At 39.4% G+C, this 23621-nt stretch overlaps 1 protein-coding gene across 1 annotated transcript in view; it reads left to right on the plus strand.

The window, feature by feature from the left end:
* Nucleotides 1-23621, plus strand: part of C6 (complement C6) — a 57719-nt gene that overhangs the window by 7365 nt on the left and 26733 nt on the right. Inside the window, exons 4-8 of the mRNA XM_077763425.1 lie at nt 859-997; nt 7577-7715; nt 13898-14098; nt 17987-18227; nt 22675-22797. Of these exons, the coding sequence (XP_077619551.1) occupies nt 859-997; nt 7577-7715; nt 13898-14098; nt 17987-18227; nt 22675-22797 (843 nt within the window). The remainder of the gene's footprint in view (nt 1-858; nt 998-7576; nt 7716-13897; nt 14099-17986; nt 18228-22674; nt 22798-23621) is intronic.

A 23621-nucleotide genomic window follows, 5' to 3' on the forward strand; every position in this document is an offset into this window, starting at 1 on the left:
CAGCTTAAAGTAATTAACCAGATAATCTTGAGCAAACCATTTAATTTAATCTCGTTGTCAGTGAGACCTGTACATAATTGTATGGAGGCCAGAATGCCTGATTATATGCCAAAGGCTAAGAGACGGGAGAGGGGCTGTCATTGTACAGAATGCATTTCAGTTTCTGTAATACATAGATATACATTGAGTCCAAGGATCTTTATGAAATTCAGCAAATTTTAAAAGGAAGATAATTATCTAAGTACATGGGGTTTATACTACTTTGTAAATTCACTCACTTAATCTGCTACCTAACATTGTAGTATCTGGACATTTAACTTGTTCAAAAACTAATCAGATATAATAAATTTTATGTTCTTGTACATAAGTTAAAAAAAAATCACACTGCATGACTCTAATGTGTCTGGCTTCTCTCACTCAATGTAAAAATTTAGAGATACAGTGATATTATCATGTGTATAGTAAAGTATAGAGGTTTTTTTTTCAATAAAAACAGTGACCTTGAGTTTGTTCTGAATCAAAACAAAGTCTGAACTTACTGTTCATGTTCTCCTGCAGAACATGATCTCTGCAGCAAGTTCACTGTAATAAGACAGGGATCCAGACTTACTTCTCTTATTTAAGACAATTAGCCCAATGGTGACTAAGTAATTCTGGGGTGACCCTTGTCATCCTAAAAAAATAAGGGAGAATCTCAGCTTAGCATCTATTTTCCTGTTTCCTAAATCTGTATCAAAAATAATGAAAACTTTCCTTCACATCTCCCTGTTGAAATTTAAAGCACTCACTCATTTCAAATCAATGAATATTTTCTCGAATAACTATTTGTTGTTAATGTTGTTTGCTTTTCCTGACTAGGCCGCTGCATTGCCAATAGGTTACAGTGCAATGGAGAAAATGACTGTGGAGACAATTCAGATGAAAAGGATTGTGGGAGAGTAAAAACACTGTGCTCACACAAGCAACCCATCCCTAGCGTACAGTTGATGGGCACTGGGTATGTAATGTCTTTTTATCATTTAAGAGAGTAAAGTCGTCTCTGGATGAATGCGCTGAAAGTAGCAATGAAACCATGAAAAACGAGAAACGTGATCGTCCACTTTCTTTATCAACCCCTTATGGCTCCTAAAAGCCCTGTCTCCAACACTTGGCTGCCCTGCTCGGGCAATGTGTGGACATGATCCTCACTCCTAGGGAGTAAAAGAATTTACATTTTCACACAGAGTCCGTACCAGGCAATGCCATGGGCTCTTCATCGACATTGTTTGTTTCCATTCTCATCTATCCTTCAGACATCTCTGGAGTGAATCAGGCAAACTGGAGGGATGCAGGCCAAGCCGGGAGGGGAGGTGCTAAGGTGGATTCCTGGGGCTGGGTCTTGAATGGATGAGTAGCCAGTCAGAAATGCACAGTTTCCTCATCTGTATGTTGGATGACTCCAAACTGACCTGAAGTTCTGTCCTAAGAAGTCTAATTAGAGTTGAATTCAGTGAGAGTGCTTCAAAACCATCTTACCAGTGTGCAGAAATGGTTTTCTTCTTTTCCTTTCCCTGGAAGAAAATCTCAGTCCAAAACTCCCACTGATGATGGAGAAAGAGGGTATCAGAAAAGTATGTTTGTGACTGTCTTGAAACTCAAAACACTCAGGAAAGAAACCCAGTCTGCCAGCATGAGAGGCAAGCCCCGAGTCAATAATGGGAGACAAAGCCAGAAGGAAAAGAGTGAAGCAAATATTTAAAAAAGGAAGGTGATTTATTAAAAAAACAAAACAAAACAAAAAAAACATCGGTAAGAAAAGTAAGAGGCTGAACATGGCTAAGGCATTCAAACTATGTGATGCACTGACAGGTCAGGACAGTTTAAAGGCGGAATCAAGTATACATAATAACTTGCTCACATTACAAACTAGAACACTGAGACTCAGAAAGGTGAGAGAATGTGCCTGAGTCTACCAGCTAGTAAATGCTGAAACCAGAATTCAAATCCAGATTTCAAAACCCACAGGGCACCTGGGTGGCTCAGTTGGTTAAGTGTCCAACTTCAGCTCAGGTCATGATCTCATAGTTCGTGGGTTCGAGCCCCGCGTTGGGTTCTGTGCTGACAGCTCAGAGCCTAGAGCCTGTGTCGGATTCTGTGTCTTCCTCTCTCTCCGATCTTCCCCTGCTCACGCTGCCTCTCTCTCTCAGAAATAAATAAAACATTAAAAAAATTTTTTTTAAATCTCGGTTATTTCCACCATTGTGTTCTGATTTAGGACAATATCCACCTTAGAAATGAGAACATACTGGAAGAAATGTTATTAGACCAAGGAAACCTCCTTTTAGTCTTTGAAGAATGTTCAGAAATTCTAACATTCCTATTTTAGGTCATGAGGAATTAGAGGCTTGGCAAGGAATTCTATATCCTTTGTACTGAGCCAATGTCTTAGAAAACTTTAGGAAATAAGAGACAATGAAAACAGAACTAACCCTTAGTTGGAGGCATAAGGAAAACCAGTAAAGATAATCCCCTGTACTCTCTTGTTCCCATCAATTTTTGGCCAGAAAGCAAGTCATTTGTTATAGACTTTTATTGATCTGTATTAGACTCTTCTTTTAAGTTTTCAGTTATGCTGCCAGACTTGTATAATATGAAACCTTGAGGCTCCAAAGACAAATAGCAGCAGTTGCAAATACAACCTCATTTGATTAGAATGAAAACCAGAAGCTATTGAATCAGAAGCTATTGAACCAAACTCAAGGATAGCAGTAAAATGGAGCAGCTACTAGTCTGGAAGTAAGGGGATCCAGGTTCCAGAACTAGTTCTGCATTAACTCACCACATCGTAATGAAGTTATTGAATATTTCTGGGTTGTTGTGTTTATTGGATGACTACAAACTGGTTTGAGGTTCTGTCCTAAGAATTCCTAATTAGAGTTGATTTCAGTGAGAGTGTTTTGATAGCATTTTCTTATCAGTGTTCAAAAATGGTTTGCTTCTTTTCCTTTCCCTGGAAGAAATCCCCAGCCAAAAACTCCCACTGATAATCACATTTTCTAATGTTCTGATTGATGAGGGATGACATTACAAATTCACCTCTTGCTCAGCTGGTCTAGACTCTAGAGTTACAGATGGGGAGGACCACATGCTATGTGTACTTTGGCAAAAGGACCATGCGGCCCTCTGCCAACCAGAGCTGGTGTCCCAAGGTTTCTCAGAAATGAGCAAAAACCTGCTGCTCGGGGACAGCCAGTCCTCTCCTCGCCTCCCCAGGGACTGAGAATTTTGAGAGCTGCTTACTGGAATCTCTTTCTAATCTGCTGGCCTTAGAATCTCTGCCCCCTCTTCGAACACATTTCTACCCCAAAACAGTAGCCACCTGGGTAGCTATACCTCTTTTTTTAAAACAGTTAGTTAGTTAGTTAGTTAGTTAGTTAGTTTTGAGAGAGAGACGGAGTGTGAGCGGGGGAGGGCCATAAAGAGAGAAGGACACAGAATTCAAGCTCTGAGCTGTCAACACAGAGCCTGATGCAGGGCTCGAACCCACGGACCTGCAAGATGGTGACCCTAGATGCAGTCGAACACTTAACTGACTGAGCCACCAAGGCACCCCAGTCATAGCTCCTTTGAAGTAGCATCTCTCCAAGAAAGAATTTAGCAAGGCGTATCAACATTCCTACAATGCCAGCACCAGTCACCAGGTCTTAAACTTGAAACAAGAATCAAGCAATTACAGCATGTTATTTGTTTTTCCTCAGCCTCAGCCAAGGTACATATGCATACACACACACACACACACACACACACAGAGGCACACACATGCATATTTATATTTATGTGTGTATATATAATTTTAATTGAATTTTAAAAGCTACAAAATATGACACATAATGCCAAACTAGATAAAGGCACTTTAAAAACTTCAAATATCAAAGAGTATGATGTATTTGAAACACCAAAATATTTTAAGTCAACTCAAATACCACAGAGGGGAGGAGAAAGAATAAATCTGAACATTGCTACATAGTTGATTTAACTCCTAAAAGATTCCTCAGGCAGGCCCTCAGAGAAGCACCTTCATCAAACTATTTTTGGGCTTTCTGCTGCCTTCATAGATTCCTCATGACCTGGAGCCATTTTTCTCAAGCCCTTTCTTGTTTGTGACAAACTCTTAAGTACATTGTATGAAACAGTATAAGGTCTGATACTATCTGCCTAAAGATATTGTCAGACCCCACCGGTGAATGGCTTGGTCCCACAAGACCACCCCCGCCCCCCTGCAGATGCTAATCATAAGCTCAAATTGTCACCTATGATTCTGACACATAGGAGGTTTTCAGGATTCCCTCGTCTTTGACTAATTTGCTAGAATGGCTCAGGGAACTCAGTAAAACGATTTACTTACTATTGTTAACAAACAAAATTCAACTGCATAAGTGAAGATCTAATTGGCTTCATTCAATGATTCATGAATCAGACAGCATCCCCTAGCAGACAAGAAGCTCTGAGGAGTTTTACAAACTGGAAGACTTATGGGCAGAAGGAGACGGAGCAAGGAAGTTTCGGCAAAGAGTGGATTGTTTCAGTGGATTTTTTTCAATGGATTGTTTCACTTTCCTTTGAGGGAAGGCAGGGGCCAATCAGGCAGATTGCTTCACTAGTGCTGACCAGCTAATTCCACATTGCTGCTTAAAGGTCACATTCCCAGGAGAGGCAATTAAAAACTGCAATAAGATTAGGCATTCAGGGGCGCCTGGGTGGCTCAGTCAGTTAAGTGTCCGACTTCAGCTCAGGTCATGATCTCATGGTTCATGGATTCGAGCCCCACGTCGGGCTCTGTGCTGACAGCTAGCTCAGAGCCTGGAGCCTGTTTCGGATTCTGTGTCTCCCTCTCTCTCTGACCCTCCCCTGCTCATGTGCTCTCTCTCTCTCTCTCTCTCATAAATAAATAAAAAAATTTAAAAAAAAAGATTAGGCATTCAGTATTGGTTTGCTGACATGAAGCTTAGCCCAAGTGACTCCATTTTGTTGTTTCCTTTTTTAAACACTGTTTACAAGTTTATGATAAAATGGTATGAAAAAGAATACAGATGAACCTCCAGTTGGAAGAGATGTGGAAGGCAGGGTATGTGGGAAGGGGCATGGAGCTTCTATGCCTCAACTCAGAAGCAATCCAAACCCCATATTTGTGAGATTTTTATGTACGCATGATCCATCATTGACTCCATTTCCAGCCCCTCTCCCCTCTCTGGAGATGGGAGATAAGGCTGGATATTCCAAGCTTCTAAACATGGCTTACTCTTTCTGGTGACCAGCCCCTACCCAGGAGCCTACCAAAAGTCATCTCATTAGAACAAAGACATTCCTAACGCCCAGGAAATTCCAGAGTATTGAGGAGCCCTGTGTCAGAAACTAGGATCAAAGGCTAGATCAAATAATAGAACAAAAGATGCTGTCAGTGCTCTTATCACTTAGGAAACCCCAGGAGCTGGGGGCACAGACCATTATATATATTTTCTATTATCTCATCATATGTAACCAGAATTATCAAACTTTTTGACACAAAACTTTTTTTCACAGAATACATATTGATATCTATAAGAATTTGTAAATATATTAGAATCTTTTATTGATAGTTCTATTTAAAATTGTTTTTTTATTTCAAGTTAATTAACATACAGTGTAGCGTTGGCTTCAGGAGCAGAACCCAGTGATTCATCACTTACATATAACACCCAGTGCTCTTCCTAACAAGTGCCCTCCATAATGCCCATCCCCCATGTAGCCCATCCCCCCCCCCACCTCTCCTCCAGCAACCCTCGGTTTGTTCTCTGTATTTAAGAGTCTCTTATGGTTTGCCTCCTCTGTTTGTATCTTATTTTTCCTTCCCTTCCCGTATGTTTACCTTTTTTATTTCTTAAATTCCCCTTATGAGTGAAATAATATGTCTTTCTCTGCCTGACTTATATTGCTTAGCATAATACACTCTAGTTCCATCCACATTGTTGCAAATGGCAAGATTTCATTCTTTTTGATTGCCAAGTAATACTCCAGTGTGTGTGTGTGTGTGTGTGTGTGTGTGTGTGTATCACATCTTTATCCACTCACCAGTCAAAGGACATTTGAGTCCTTTTTCCATAGGACTCAATTTTTTCCATAATTTGGCTATTGTTGATAGTGCTGCTATAAACATTGGGGTGCATGTGCCCCTTTGAATCAGCATTCTTATATACTTTAGATAATTACTTGGTAGTGCAGTTTCTGGGTCCAGGGTAGTTCTATTTTTAATTTTTTGAGGAAACTCCATATTGTTGTCCAGAATGGCTGCACCAGTTTGCATTCCCACCAACAGTGCAAAAGCGTTCCCCTTTCTCCGCATCCTCATCAACATCTGTTGTTTCCTGAGTTGTTAATTTTAGCCACTCTGACAGGTGTGAAGTGTCATCTCATTCTAGTTTTGATTTGTATTTCTCTGAAAAGTATTGTTGAGCATCTTTTCATGTGTCTGTTGGCCATCTGGATGTCTTCTTTGGCAAAGTGTCTATTCATGGCTTCTACCCATTTCATCACTAAATTATTTGCTTTTTTTAGTGTCGAGTTTGAAAAGTTCTTTCTAAATTTTGGATACTAACCTTCTATCTGATATATCATTTGCAAATATCTTCTCCCATTCCGTTGGTTGCCTTTAGTTTTATTGATTGTTTCCTTCACTGTGCAGAATCTTTTTTTCTTGATGAGGTCCAAATAGCTAATTTTTGTTTTTAGGAAATCTATTAGCATCTTAGAGAAGTTTTTCATCTACCACAAAACAATTTTTTAAATTTCTATAATTTCTTAAATACTTGATTTGTGCTAAGCTGATGTCCTTGATGTCCTTCATTTGTAAAATAGGGGAAAAATTGTATCTATATCTATATCACATGGTTATCACATATATGTAATCACATACATATCACATATGTATATAATAAATACATATATATATTTACATATACTATTTATATTTACATATGCTACATATGTACATATGTGTAAATATATCTATATAGTAAATACATGTATAAAATATATATATAGTAATTAAATAAATGTGAATAAATAAATGTAAGCATTTGTTGAATAAATATTAAATTTTATTATAGGTATTAAAAACAATATTACAATTTTATTAAAATATTGCTATTAATGTTCAATTATTAGCTCTCTATAAGAATTCCTTTACTGTATCATACTGAAGGAAGTGAACTGAGAATGGCATTCATTATGTAATAAGTGATCTTATAATCTGCTTCAAAGTTTGCACTAGTTTCATAAGTCATGAAATAAAAATAAACCTTTTTTTTTTTCATGTTGAAAGCCCAGAATAATTAGGTGAGCGGAACTGGGAGGAATCTAACTGAGCCAGAGGGGCTGAGTTTTGGCTTCCAGCCCTTGTTAGATGCCTCACCATAAATGGAAATAAAAAAAAAGAGCTTTCCTTCAAGTCATTTGTCATGAGTCAAAAATGTCTAAGAAAGGAATTTCTTTCATATAAGCATGGTAAATTTTAAAGATTGCTCTACATCTATTGAATTCTTGAAAATTACTTTGTTTCCAGGTTTCATTTTCTAGCAGGAGAGCCCAGAGGAGAGGTCCTTGATAACTCTTTCACTGGAGGAATATGTAAAACTGTCAAAAGAAGTAGAACAAGCAATCCCTACCGTGTTCCAGCCAATTTGGAAAATGTCAACTTTGAGGTATGATGGCCTATCATGGCGGTACCCCAGTGCTGATGGTGATGATAAGCAAAATTTCCAATGAAAAGTTATTGATGAATGAAGGGACAGAATACAAAGGTAATGAACATTTTAAATCACCTATTATGGTTCATGTTTAATCCTTCCACAACTCAGAGAGGTCAGTGTATTTATCATCAGTTTATAGATGAGAAAACAAATGTAACTTATTTGCCCATAGTCAAACAGCTAGTAAATAGTGGATTAGAGATTCAAGCCCAGGCTTCCCAAACTCCAGAGTCCATGCTTTCTCCAGTGAACAGTTAGATGTATGTCATCCCACACAGATAAATGGTTTGCTTTATTCAGTGCTTCCTCCTAGCAAAGCTACTTCTCTCAGGTAACCACGACACTCAGACATGTAAGAGCACCTGTCTCCTTAAAACATCAAGATGAAGCTAAGTGTAACAGGGGTAGTTCATACCTTTCTTCCTATTTTACTAGTTGATTTGGTTTTCTGTTTTCCTAAGTGTAATGAGTGATATACTACATACTCCCAGAATCTAGCCCAGTGCCTTATACATAAGTGCTCTATACTTGTTAAACTAAACAGTCTACATCTTTTTAAAAAATGTTTAGGAGCGCCTGAGTGGCTCAGTTGGTTAAGTGTCTGACTCTTGCTTTCGGCTCTGGTCACAAACTCTCAGCTTTGTGAGTTCCAGCCCCACACTGGGCTCTGTGCTGGCAGCGTGGAGCCTGCTTGGGATTCTCTCTCTCTCTTTCTCTCTCTCTCTCTCTCTCCCCATCCCCTAATTGTGCTTTTTCTATGTGTCTCTCAAAATACATAAAGAACTTTTAAAAAAAGGAAAACATTTTTTAAGTTTATTTACTGAGAAAGAGAGTAAGTGCATGCACATGAGAGAGTGGGTGAGGGGGGAGATTGGGAATCCCAAGCAGGCTCCACACTGTCAGCATAGAACCCAACCAGGATCTTGATCTCAGAAACCATGAGATTATGACCTGAGCCAAAATCAACAGCCAGATGCTTAACCAGCTGAACCACCCAGGTACCACATAAATAATCTATTTCTTTTAATTTATAATAAGGGCAAAAGAAAGATGTGATTTTAATGGTAACATTCATGCACACAATTTGACATGCTAGAGAGAAATTCAGGGACTCTAATGACTTCTGAGACTATTTTATGGATAGTGTGATTTCAGCAAAAGTCATTAAATTCTTCCTTTGGAAAACCTTTTACATATAACAAATACAAGCAGTTTTCCAATTTGATTGGCTCAATTTAAAGCCATCTAACATATATTAGGGGGCATAGGGAATGTCCTTGGGGTCTAACTGCCAATTCAAATGCTTTTTGGGAAACTGACCCTGAAAAGTCCAATCTCTGCCTGTAGATGTTAGTGACAGGGTAACCAGTGACCTCTGACCAGGTAAAGAAAGTCCCCACTATCTCCCAACAGATCCAGAAGATGCTAATTCCGGAGGGCCCACCACCACCAAGGGAGGGGGAAAATGTCTTGCTGGTATGATAAATAAGAAGTCACAAGAGACATTGTTCCAAAGAAATAATAATTCTGTCAATAATAGCATTACTCTTAAGATGTACTGTACTAAGGGATGCTTGGGTGGCTCAGTTGTTTAAGCATCCGACTCTTGGATTTGGCTCAGGTCACGATCTCACAGTTTTGTGAGTTTGAGCCCCATGTCAAGCTCTGTGTTGGCCACACAGAACTCTGCTTGAGATCCTCTCTCCTTCCCCCTCTCTCTGCTCCTACCCTACTTGTGTTGTGTCTGTCTCTCTCAAAATAAATAAATAAATAAGCTTTAAAAAATGTATCATACTGAATAGACTTTGGAAACAGCTAAAACCCAAATGTTTACACATAATACTGTTACATTGAACCCAAACAATCAATCCATACGGTTACTTTTAAAATACAATAATCCTTCCCACCCAATACTGATATATTCTCAGTAAGCATCTATTTCATGCAGTTTTACAAGTCACATGTTAAACTCAGCTCGTGAGATGAGGGTGAATTTGTGATCCAAACATTTCATACTTATAGATTTGAAGGTAATTGCTTGTACTGTCTTACTCAATTCCCATAACAACCTTTCCAGAAAAGTAAAAGTTTTTTTATATCCATCTTACTAATAGAAGATCAAAGTTAGGTAGCTTTCTCAGAGTTATGGAACAAGTAAGTGGCACAGCAGAATTAGAACTCCTGGCTCCTAGTACAGTGCTGCTTAAGCTAGATGAGCCCGTGACCATAACAGCAAAAAAGACACTAACAACTGTGCAGTGCATGCCAGGTTTGAGTACCTTCCGTAAACTATCACCTGTGAGGTTCACGAATGACGTTCTAGAGCCGGCTCTTCCGGTTCACAAGATCCAGTCGTTAAATTGTCGGGAACTTGGGAAACCAATCAGTAAACACAGTCATGACTGAATATTAATATATAATCTTACAGTTAAATAAAACTATTAAAAACATAGATGATAATTACCCAAAATTTATCAATTCTCCATTATTTTGTTACATTTTACTATCGATGCTCTTGAGGTTCCTTACATCTATTGAATCTATGTTATGAAAATGCTGTATAATAATTTGCTACTGTGCATCTTTTTCCAAGTTTGAGTTAAGGAGCACTGCACAGGCAGCTGGAATCAGCGATGGTAGGAATATATGCACCATAACAACACGCAAGTGCTATAGTAAATCACAGGGTTTCTCCTTCCCAGAGTGCTGGTTTTTAAACCTTCACCAGCAGACCACTGGATCCAGCCACATAACTTGGTAACTCAAGTCTGCATGGCTAGTTATATCAGGAAATACAGCCTGAGGGGACCTGGGTGGCTCAGTCGGTTAAGCGTCTGACTTCAGCTCAGGTCATGACCTCACGGTTCATGGGTTTGAGCCCTGCATCAGGCTCTGTGCTGACAGCCAGCTCAGAGCCTGGATCCTGTTTCAGGTTCTGTGTCTCCCTCTCTCTCTGATCCTCCCCTGCTCATGCTGTCTCTCTCTCAGAAATAAATAAAGATTAAAAAAAAATTTTTAAGTCCTCATTCATAATAAAATAGACTCATTCCATTGTCAATGTAGATCTAAAACTTGTTGAACCTTAAGAAGCTACCTGAGTTGATCTCTAACTACATGTTGTTGAGTTTTAGGTAATATTCAACTGCTGGGGAAGGTCATGGTGATATTTCTTCAAACAAAAGTTTGGAAATAACCAGATTCAAGGTCACAAGAGAGTGGGGGACTTTTCACTGGTCCCTGTATTACTCTGTTCATGCTGTTAGCAGGCAGCTGTGCAAATGGAAGTTATATCTTATTGAGAACAACAGGGGAGGAGAAATTCAGCAGGCATCTGACTTCCGTTCTCCTATAGTATTGGAGTTCATTAAGACAAATGAAATAACAGGCTGGCTGGTACACAAAGAGGCTCATGAAAGGAAGGGAAGGGAAAGCATTGGATAGGAAGTCAGAATAGAAGGCCATAGGAAGAATTCTGCCCCCAGGGGTCCCCCAGCTGCCAACTGCAGAGCTCGGTCACCATAAGATCCTTGCACAGTCGGCAGAGGTGCACCACTTACTCAGGAATCCTCCTCTCTTTCTAGGTGGCGCTGCTTTGCTACGGGCTGGGTGCTAAGCATTTGCTGTCAACAGCTAACTGCAGAGTATGGTTACCACTAGACTTTGACTCTTAGCAATACACTGGCCTCCCTAGACAGGCCTCTTGCTGCATCCCAAAGCCTAAAGGGCACAGGAAAGCAGCTGCCACTGGTCTCCTCCATTCCCCCAACCCCTCTTATCTCCTTCTGCTCCTCCTTACAAACTCATCTCCTTTCTTCCAACACCAAAGTATCAACACACATAGATTCCTAGGTCATCAGCCCACTGGATCCACAGTGAGGATGGATGGGCTCAGCGATGTATGTAATTATATGTAAATGAGGGGGTGTTTGGGTGGCTCAATCGGTGAAGCAGTCAACTTCAGCTTCCGGTCGTGATCTCAATGGTTTGTGAGTTTAAGCCCCATATTGGGCTCTCTGCTATCAGCACAGAGCCTGCTTTGGAACCTCTGTCTCCCTCCCTCTCTGCCCCTCCTTCACTTGTTCTCTCTCTCTCTCAAAAATTAATAAACTTTTAAAAATATCTTTAAAAAATAATAATAAGTAAATGAGGATTAAAACCTTTTCCCCAGAGTCTGGTTAACATCTCTTCCTGGGAAAGTGTCTCGTTTCAAAAGTTGCCTGGGCTTTCCATGTTCCTTTTTGTGGAAGAGCATCCCCAGCCTCTCTCTCTCCCTCTCTCCCCCTGTCACACCCACATCTGCTTGGTCAACAACTTCTGTGAGCTTACTTCTTGAATAGCTTTCAAATGCCTTACTTTCCCTCTACCCAAGCACCCCTCCTGGGACCTGGCCATCACCTTGTCTCACTCAGCTTCCTCTAACAGTTTTTACAACTGCTCTCCTTGCCTCCACTTTAGTTAACTGTAGTTAACCTGATCTTTGCAACAACACACCAACTTCTCATTCATTCCATTAGTATTTTTAAAGAACCTATTATATGCAAAATCTTGCCTTTACAAGTCAATTCAAATACTTTCTCAGGGCATGCGAGACCCAGCCCCAGTTTCCCACTTCAGTCTAATTTTTCAGCCCTGCTCATCCATAAACCTGTTCTTCCACCGAGTTACACATGGGCAGATTTTCTCTGAGCTTCTGCCCAGGATAGCTGAGCCCCCTTCCTTACAGGCTAATATCTTTTCCTTTAAGTGGATACTTTTTGGTGCGTGTAAGAGCTAATTCATAAAACAAAATATTTTGTAGTCTGAGTTCTTTAGAGAAATGGTTAAGAAATGTGGACAGCTGTATTTAAATATAATTGTATCGCTTCATTGCTAACTGAAGAGCTTCCTTTGTGGGCCCTTAAAATGCTAACTTGTATGTACTGTAGTATCTGAAAGTAGCATTGAACTTTTGGCTGTTATCTTATTGTTGAGCAAGATTCTTTTGCAGCTGTGTTATTTTGTCTTTGCTTCACTAATTGTACAAGCTTTTTGACTGTGACATGTGGTCTGCCTCACAGTGCATTTTAATTCTGAATATTTTAAAACAAGAGATTTTTCCATTGCAAACCAGACAAGCATCTTTAACATAAAGTACTCTTTAATCAACTTATTTTGCAACTTCTTTTTTTTTTTTTTTAATTCATCCATCATCTCTTTTTGCCAGCACAATCATAACAGAGATTTAACTTGTATTTGGAAAATACCCTGCTCCCTCCACTCCTACTTCAAGTCAAGTCCCACTGGCTTTTATTTTCTTCTCCTCTTTCCAGACCCAGTCAGTGAAGGCTTATAACCACGCACCACGCAGAACCAATCAAGAACTGGTCCTCCGTGGGGCGCCTGGGTGGCTTAGTCGGTTGAGCGTCCGACTTTCACTTAGGTCATGATCTCGTGGTTCGTGGGTTCGAGCCCCGCGTCGGGCTCTGTGCTGACTGCCAGCTCAGAGACTGGAGCCTGTTTCAGTCTGTGACTCCCTCTCTCTCTGACCCTCCCCTGCTCACGCTGTCTCTCTCTCTCTCTCCTAGAAATAAATAAAACATTAAAAAAAAAAAAAAAAGAACTGGTCCTCCATCCCACAGACATAGCCAGTAGAGTGCTGATGCCCAACATCTAAATAAGGCTAAGTGGGTAGGGATGGGACTGGAGCAGGGAAGGACAGGATCAGTGCTCCCCTTTACTAGGCCTCAATTTCCTGGAAGATACCTTCAGTTAGGTTGCAAAGAGCCTCAAAGTCACAGGCAGACCGAAAATAGCCTTTGTTTCTTATCACGCTGTTAAGTCTCAGTTTAGGAGTTGTTTCCTTGGCGAAGACTTTCCTGGTGCGGCCTCCCTGAGTTCGATGATTACTTAGGCCAGTCTCTTTTAGAGCACATCACTTCCCACACTGGATTAAGTGTCTGTGATTGTTTTTCTTTCTAACTAAGCTATTGACGCCCTGAGGGCAGGAACTAAGGTTTCCTTTATTTCTAGCAAAATGGGTCCTCAACAAATATTTATTGAATGCATAAAGGAATGAAGCATCATTGCCTCAGATCTTAACAAGTAGCTCTAATATTTCCTAAGTTTTGTCCCATGTCATATGGATTTTTCTGCAGGTGAAAACTGAAGAAGATGATTTAGAAACGGATTTCTACAAGGACTTAATTCCTCTTACAAAAAATGAAAATAAAGAAGCTTCATTTTTGGGTCAACAGCAAGGCGGCTTGTATGTACCAATTTTTTTCTCCTCAAAGAAAACTCAAAGCACCACGCATAATTCTGCCTTCAAACAAGCCGTTCAAGCCTCCCACAAAAAGGTAATCAAAACAGTTCCCAATCTTTTTATTCTTTTCTGAAAATTAACACTAGGTCCAGCAAAATCATGCAATGAGAAAGGGAGAGTTTTTGATATCAAACTGATAAGATTTCTAACACAAATTGGGGCGCCTGGGTGGCTTAGTTGGTTAAGCGTCCGACTTTCGCTTAGGTCATGATCTCGCGGTTCGTGGGTTTGAGCCCGGCGGCGGGCTCTGTGCTGACAGCCAGCTGAGAGCCTGGAGCCTTTTTCTGAGTCTGTGACTCCCTCTCTCTCTGACCCTCCCCTGCTCACGCTGTCTCTGTCTCTCTCCTAGAAATAAATAAAACATTAAAAAAAAAGATTTCTAACACAAATTTAAATAGATGGGGGGTGGGGGTAAAGAAGTACCACCACTGGACCAAAGGGGAACAGCAGCTGGAAGGCATCGTTCAATGGTTCCTCCTGCCCTGATCATAGTGCCTTTCGTATATTTATTTATTCATCCATTTATATACTTACATAAAACTGAGATATTATAGCATCATTTACAGATAATTTTCCCAGGCTAATTTTACTTATCTTGAAAAGAAACCTAAGAGGCAATCAGAGTAGATATTTTTAAGAACATTTTACAGATGAGTACATTGAAGTCCATATATTTATTCTTAACAAATATTTGTCAGATATCTACCATGTGTCAGGCACTACACTAAAATCCCAGAAGCTAAGTAGCTCCTGTGATCTCACAGTGAATAAATGCCAGAGTTGGGCATTGACACTGTCTGATTTTTGCCCACTGTTCCTATCCACTGCCTTACACTTCAGGCTCTCTGCTTATTCATTCATTCAGTTATTCGTAATTTCAACAAACTGAAGAGTAGAGCTCTGGTGATATGAACACATAAAAGAAAAAAAGAGGGAATAAAAGAGATTCTTTTCATAACACATATTGTTAGTTCACTTTTGAATGGGCTATAGGTAGCATAGTGTCCCTCAAACTTACCAAATTATATTATGTTTTCTTTTAAGTTTTTATTTTAACACAGTGTTATATTAGTTTCAGGTGTATGAAATAAAGATTGAACAATTCCATACAACACCCAGTGCTCATCAGACAAGAGCACTCCTTAATCCCCATCCTTATCTAACCCATTCCCCCCATTCACCTCCCCTCTGGTACCATCACTTTGTCCTCTAGAATTAAATGTCTGGGTTTTTTTTTTTTAATTTGTCTCTCTTTTCCCCCTTTGTTCATTTATTTCATTTCTTAAATTCCACATATGAGTGAAATCATCTGGTATTTGTCTTTATCTGACTGACTTCACTTAACATAATACTCTTTGGTTGCATCCGTGTGGTTGTAAATGGCAAGATTTCATTCTTTGTTATGGCCAACTGATGCAAATCATATTCTTAAGGCAAGTTAGTATCAGAACTATTAGGAAGTAAAAACATACATCCCATGGTCCTTCTCGTAGTTTACCGATTCAGAATATCTGGGGTTGGGTATGTGAAGTTGGTTCTTTAAATCCCCCATCTCACTCTAATATCATACCCAGGATTGGAAACAACTGCTTAAAAATATAGTCCAAAATGAGCAGGGAAATGAAGATGTTGAAAGAGACAGAGATATATACATCTATCTCAACATTAAGATTTGCTTCACAGAATTGGTTTATAAATGTTTCAGCCATACTAGAGAAAACTTGTAAAACCCTTATCTGTGGATGAACAGATGTTATTTGATCCTCTAAGAATCTGCCCCAAATTGGAAACATTTTAGGCTATTCACAGTATCAGCTGGAACTTTTGAAACTGCTAATATTCACCCATTTTTGACTTACCAAAATGGTCAACTTCATTGGGTTCAACCCAGTATCTTTGATTGGATCTCAACTGAATAAGGAAATCTCGGGTTAAGTAGAAAATGCACTGCAACCTCTCTTAGTCTTCAAATAGTGAAAACAGTTACCACAAACTTGAAAATCAATCTACGCCCTCCAGTGGATCTTAATGCTTTATTTATTTGCTTCATCAATCACAGATCTAACTAAACATTTCTTTGGCAGATAGTCTGTTTGAAAGTCAAAATACCACTTGGCTCAGTAAGATTCAGTGCTTTTCTGAACTACTTTATGAAGTTGAACCCACAAAAAGATGGCAAAAATAAAGCAAGATCTCACAGAATGTTGATACAGATCATACATGTTTTTTTATTTTTTAAATAATTTTTAAAGTTTATTTATTTATTTTGAGAAGGAAAGAAAGAGAGGCAGAGGTCAGGGTGGGGGAGAGAGAGAGAGAGAGGGAGAGAGAGAGAACCCCAAGCAGGCTCCATGTTGTCAGCACAGAGCCCAACACAGGGCTCAAACCCACGATCTGTGAGATCATGACCTGAGCCAAAAGCAAGAGTTGGGACACTTAATGGCGGAGCCAGCTGTCCCAATCATACATAGTTAATAACCTACTGTCATGTAATTTTCAGCCTCAAATAGCTGCCGTTTTAGCTATCATGCACTTGATAAGTGCTTGGCTTGTGCTGAGTTGAGTTACCAAAGTTTCACTTGTATGTTTATAATTTAGTTTGTAGAGCAAGCTGGAAATTTTGAACCACCCATTTCAATGCCCAGGCATTACAGATACTCTGGAAGTCAGTGCACTTCTTGCTAAAAGCATAATGTCCCTCCAACTTTCAAAAGCCATGGTTCTGTGACAAAATTCAAGTATTAAACTTAAAAATAGAATCAATAGACACTGAAAATGTAAGCCCCTCAAAAGGATGAACTTTGTCTACCTTGCCCATGTGTCCACAGCATCTGAGGTAGCTGAGCAATTGTGTTCAAAGGCAAAAAGGGAGGGCAAGGGGTGAAAAGGGGTAGGAGAGAAAGAAAGGAAAAGAGAGAGGGAGCGGAGTGAATGGTGACTCTTCTTCAAGAGTTATTATTTCTTTTCTTTTGTGTTAGCAGCCATTTTATGCCATAATTATAGCACACAGGAAAACAGCAATTTAATCATTTACAGCTAGGATAAAGTTCTTTTGCTGAAATATGCTCCTATTACTGAAACACTACAATTTGCTAAAACTGAGAGATAGATAAAGTATATAATTTTTTTAAAGAAGGGCATACCTGGATACACTCATAAAACTCAGTGGATATGTAGAACAGCAATTTAATGGATGAGATTTGGATATAATACCAACCACCAAATCATAAATTAACCCAACATAAAAAGAAATGAATTTTAAAAACCCTCAAACAAATATTTCTGTTTATGGATAGAAGAGAGAGAATATAAATAATTTTGTTTAATTTTAACCCTGAGTAGTTTTGAATCACAGCATCTGAGAGTTGAAAGAGGTGTGGTATGTCACCTGGTGGATAGCTGTCATCTGTGCACCAGGTAACATTTCACAGACAACTGGAGCCTAGAAAATGCAAATGCCAGTTAGTGACAAAGCTGTGACTTGGATCTCAGTTGCTTAACTTCCAAGTAAAAATGTATGCAATCCTTTTTCAATGTGTTGCATCAGCAAATCTTCCTAAATAAAAACTCAGTAGGGACACAGACACAATTGACAATCAAGAGAGAAAGATTTACTCTTCTGATAATTGATTGATCTCTTTTTGGTAGAGACGCCTACCAAACCTGCACCTCCATCACAGTTTACATGACTGAGATCATCTTATCTGTTCAGCACGTTGGACATTGCAGGGAAAAGTCATGGAAAATAAAACGAAAATTATGATTCTGTATGTGATATCCCACCATAGAGAGTTAAAGTTGTCATGCTATGGTTGGAAGACAGCTAGTAATAAATGCTTGACACTTCAAGCTTTTATTACCTTTAATCATCCTATTTTCTTTCCTTTTTTCTTTGTTTTCTCTTTTCTCCTCTTCCATTTAGGATTCTAGTTTTACTAGGATCCATAAAGTGATAAAAGTCTCAAACTTCACAATGAAAACAAAAGATCTGCAGCTTTCTGATGTCTTTTTGAAAGCACTTAACCACCTGCCTCTAGAATACAACTTTGCTTTGTACAGTCGGATATTTGATGACTTCGGGACTCACTATTTCACCTCTGGCTCCCTGGGCGGCATATATGACCTCCTCTACCAGTTCAGTGTCGAGGAACTCAGGAACTCAGGTAGGCCTTCTCAGTCCTTCTTCTTTTTTTTTTAAACCTGATTCGATTGCATGCAATTCATTTTTCTCTTACTTTATGAATTCCTCTTTATTAACTTTTAGGCTCCACTGTATTCCCTAAGTGATGGGAAGAACAACCAAAAGGTACACACTCAAGTAAATAAAAATATAAAATTAGGACCAAAAAAAGAAGGAAAAAATATACTTAATCTCTCTGAGTTTCCTGACATCTGGGAACAACATAAGCTACATAGTAGTGGTAACTTAAAAGAGAGATACGTGCTATTATCTCAAGAAAAATGAGATCTGTCCTGGAACTAAACGCCAAAAGATAATTTACTTAAAGCGTTTTTATAGGAGATAAAAATTTTATAGAACAATAATTATAGCAAATTTGCTAACAGTCTTTTTCTTTTAATAATCTTCTAAGTAAAAGCCAAGGGCACTAAGATAAAAGGACAATTAAGAACTTGACAAGGGACTAAATTAATCTGGGCTAGATATGCACCTGCTGGTTATAAACTTGAAACCAGATGAGAAGCACTTATTTTGAAGAAAGTTGGCACATTTTTATTTGGGGATATAATCGGGGATATTTTTCTGGTTATATGTAAAATAACAATACAAACCTTGGTTTATAGATAAATCTTGGTTTCTTAAGTATTACCTTAATTTGACACTATTAATTATTATAGCTTAAACACCATTGGTAAATTTGTTTTCAGACTCCTTTGGGAAATGACAACAGGGCCCTTGTGATGATTCTATCATGTGTCTCTTGGGAACATGGTTAGGAAACTGACCAAGTACCCCATATAAATAAGAACTCTTGATCATGTAACTTTTATACAGAAGAAATCAGGAATTTATTTAAAAAGACATCAGGCCAACTCTGGGGTCAACAGAGTCAACCCTTTTGTTCTTACATCTCATGATGGCAAATGCTAATATTTAATGTGGCTGCCCTGAGTTATTCCAAACTTTAAGTGACCAGATATCCCTCATGACCTGCTTCCTAAGAGAGAAGAGGGGATAAAAGTCTTTGAGAAGGACTTTCAGTAAGAGGATCTAAAAAAATTATTGCCTGACAGAGTTACTGAAATCCAGAAGATTTATGCTGGGATGGGCTTTTCACATTGCCTGACCCTATGTTTCATTTCAGTTATCTTTTCCACAGGAGTGATGTTTGTATGATGAATTTGATATCTTCTCCCACGAGAACACCAGCAACATTAATGCTGAGCAAAAGTAGTTGGGGAAAATCTCTGGCCTTTGGTTGGTTTCATCTTACCCCTGGGATGAAATTATTCTGGTCGCTTGCTGTTATAGCCCAGAGAATAATTTCTCATTTGATCAGCTATACTTATCATGCATTCAAAGCAGGGCCTGATCTCTAAGGCTTAGAGATCAGGTCAGTTAAAGAACTATGTGAATCTTTAATCAGCCACTCAACATTTTAATAGTTGAAGACCTCTGACCAAAATGAAGTGATGAGCTAGACTTGCCTACTGAGACATTCTCACCTTCCATCTCTTTCTCTATAAACAGAGGTAGAGACTAACAAACAGGTACCCATAATAAGGGAAAGAAAGGGAGTTTGAGTTGTAATAGGAAACTGGAAATATATGACCATATATACCTATGTACTCATATACAAACTATATATATATATGTGTACATATATATATGACATATATATGACATACATAGTATTTCTAGGGTATATATATATATATTCAATTAAACATATTTCTATATTCTTATATGTAATATATTCTTATATTCAATAAGTATATATATATAATATATATATTTCTCTGAGTCACAAAATAATACTGGTAGTTTTAATTGTGACTAAGATGAAGCACACCTAGACAGAAACAAATAAATGGAATCCCCTGGTGGGTATGCTTACCTGTTTTTGCCTGCTCTCTAAAAGAATATATATTCTGGCCTCCTCCTCTCTTTTTCCATTTCTTCTCCCTTTACTTAGCCATAACATGAAACAAGAAGATAGGCTTAGTTTTTATTTCCTTTATTCAGTAAGAGTTGCATCTCTCGTCGTTAATTTCAAAAACGTGACCTGAATATTTCATAGTACCTTCTCTCCCTGAAGAAGAGTAAACAAAATTAAATTGCTTTTTATTTGCATCCTTCATTCATTCCTCTATTGTTTATGTCCCATAGTCAATTTAAAACCTTGAAGAAGAGTTGACATTGCTCCAGTGTGCTAGATGAAAAATATTTCAGAAACGCAGTAAAAGCATTAAACAACTAAAATATCATAGTATGCAAGATGGTAATTTTAAACTCCTTTTGTTGAGAAGTCATTTCCTACTCTGAACTGAGAGGAGAACAATTACTGGCTCCACCATGTACCCGTATGACATTTTCGACTAACACTGTTGACCTTTGCCCAGAAGAGCTGAAGACATTTCAGAAATACTTGTCCCTATGCTACCTCAGAGGGACACTTGGGTTTGAGAGGTCAAGTGCTACAGCATCCAGCAATTGGATAGAGGTCAGGCACCAAGCTACAGGTCATAGCGAGGAAGCAAAGCTTATACAGAAATTCACTGATAAAGCCTTCATATTCTAATCACTGCATGACCAACAAATGCCATGGCTCATAAGAAGGATTCACCATTCAAATCTTCAAAGATTGTCCGTTAGCCCTCAGAAAATGAAATTAACTAAGTTGATAGTTAATTATGTTATAGTTAATGAATTGGACACGTAAAATTCAAGTATCATTTATAAACAATAAAAACGTAATGAAAAAATTCAAAAAGGATAGGAGCTACGCAGCCTAGATGCCTTAAATTCCTCACTTGGCCTAAGCATCTGACTGATCTACCTGTTAGAACAATACTACCGGGAGAAAAGGACTCAGCCTGACCAAAAGAGAAAAACAGACTTGTTTGTTTGTTTGTTTGTTTTTGTTAGAGTTAAAGATGCAAGGTCAACATCAGGACTTCCGACTAAGAATTTTTCTCTGCCAATTTACAATGCATCTCTTCAAATGTGTCAAACTATTGAAAAAAACTATGAAGTCAGCAGACCCCGACGCTTTCTATTTGACCTCATTTCTCAGTCATCTGTGCCTTTAGGATTCAATTTCAGCATCACACCTGAACTGTGCCTCAAGCTCTAAAAACATTCCTCTGCCGATTATAATCTACAACCTCGACCATCAGTATTTGATGAACTACCTTGCTTTAAGGTGCTTAAGAGCTGATCCTAACAGTTGTATCTCTTGTGTGTTCATACTCTGCGAGGCAATTTTTAACTAAATATCAAAAAAACTGAATTCATGTGTCAGCTATACTTCAGTTGAAATAAATTGCACTAAAAACAAAACCCAAAATCTGGATTCTAATTGTGGTACTTCAGGTAGCAGGTCAGGAGGCTTAGGAGGCTCTTAAGAAAGAGGAAACACTGATTCTCTTCGCATTAGCCCAGATGGGCAGCACCAGTTCAGTCTACAAATAGCCAGACCTGTTCCCTTGCACTGTGTCCCACTTAATCCCTGACACAGCATAGACTTTGAAGCCATTGAGAACACAGGCAAGGACTGTGGTGGGAAAGAGGGACTCAGATGCCAAATCTTCAACAAATGATGCTTGCAAGTTTGGTAAAAGACAAGAACAAAGAGGACTAAAGGCATGAGAACTGACCAGCCTAAGCCCCCAAGCATCAGGTTTTGCCAAGACTTTGAAATCTGCACAGTCATCCTATGGCGGCACTGAGAAGCTAGGAAGGTATCGACCCCCACTCCCCGGGGGCTGGGAATGAGACAGCATCCACCTCCCTCAGGGACAACAGAAGAAACATTGAGTACAGGCTGGAATGATGATGACGAGAGACAGAGTAGTCAGTGAGGACACTGAGAAGAATCCATAGGTCAGGAAGTCAAAGTCTCTGAAGACAAACAAAAGGGTTTTGGAGGTACACGTGGCGTGAGCAGCCGACTCGGGGAGACAAGCATGAGAATGAGTGTTCGGGAAAGGAGAGGTGACAAAAAAGATTTCCATCTTAAGCGATGCTGCGGCAAAAAAGTGAGGTGGACTCAGGCCTCACAGAAACAGCTGTGGCCCAGAAAGAAGGCCTGACTGGGGCACCACACACAACATGTGCTCATCTTTGTCCTGCAGGACTATACAGTGGCTGTGGCCACTGGGACAGGCAGCCTTCGAGGCTCATTGTGTGTAGGCACCAGGGAAAGGCCGACATGACCCCGTGGGATGGGCCACACCTACGTTATATGTGCTTCTTAGGGCCAGAGACAGCAGGGGCTCACAAATCCTGATCTCCGTTCAGGACCTCCCAGGGCCTATAAAGGACTGAATCTGGAGGTGAAGGCTGTGAGTTTTTCGAGCTTATAGAAATTGGAGAAGAATTCTCAGTGGTGCCTTCTCACAATGTTTTGTTTGTACTCCATTTCCTAGGTTTAACAGAGGAAGAAATCCGAAACTGTGTCCGGATTGAAACCAAGAAACGCATCCTTGGTTTTAAGAAAAAAAAAGTGGAACATCGATGCACCACAAACAAGATGTCAGAGAAATACGAAGGTAAGAGCTCTCTCTCTTAGCGGTTTACTCAGTGTGTCCTGAGGCTGCACTGATTGGAGTGGAGCACTTTGACAGTGCTACTTTTTTAAGTCTATTTATTGAGACGGAGAGAGAGAGATCAACAAGGGAAAGGGAGAGAGAGGGGGAGACTCCCAAACAGGCTCCATGCTGTCAGCGCAGAGTCCAATGTAGGGCTCGATCCCAAGAACTGTGAGATCGTGACCTGAGCCGAAATCAAGAATCGGACGCTTAACCAAATGAACCCCCCAGGTGTCCCTTACCTGTGCAAATATTTTCAACTTTCATTTATTTCATTCATCTACCTCAAAGCTTTCTGTGTGGTAGGGGGAGGTTGCAAATAAAATATCTAGCACTACTTAAGAGGGAAATAGTTAAAAGCTTTCTTGATCCTATACTTAGATTGTTTACTTTAACATTTATTGATTCTTCCCATGGCCCAAACCCAATGTTAGGCATTGTGACGTAAAGACGGGTGTCAACCAACCATTCCTATCAAGGAGCTTACAAAGTAACTTTACATACAAACAACCATTAAAAATACAGAATGATAAGAATCTAAGAGAGGTATGTAAATAAGGCTCCAGAAACCTGAGTGTTGTCTTGAACTTCTCCCTCTTTCTGGCCTCCACATCCAATACATAATCACTCTACATCCTTTTTTTTTTTTTAATGTTTTATTTGTTTCTGAGAGAGAAAGAGACAACGTGAGCAGGGGAGGATAAGAGAAAGAGGGAGACACAGAATCTGAAGAAGCCTCCAGGCTCCGAGCTAGCTGTCAGCACAGAGCCTGACGCGGGGCTCGA

The sequence above is a fragment of the Crocuta crocuta genome, unplaced genomic scaffold, assembly GCF_008692635.1.
Source record: "Crocuta crocuta isolate KB4526 unplaced genomic scaffold, BGI_CrCroc_1.0 scaffold4, whole genome shotgun sequence".
NCBI classification, from domain to species: Eukaryota; Metazoa; Chordata; class Mammalia; order Carnivora; family Hyaenidae; genus Crocuta; species Crocuta crocuta.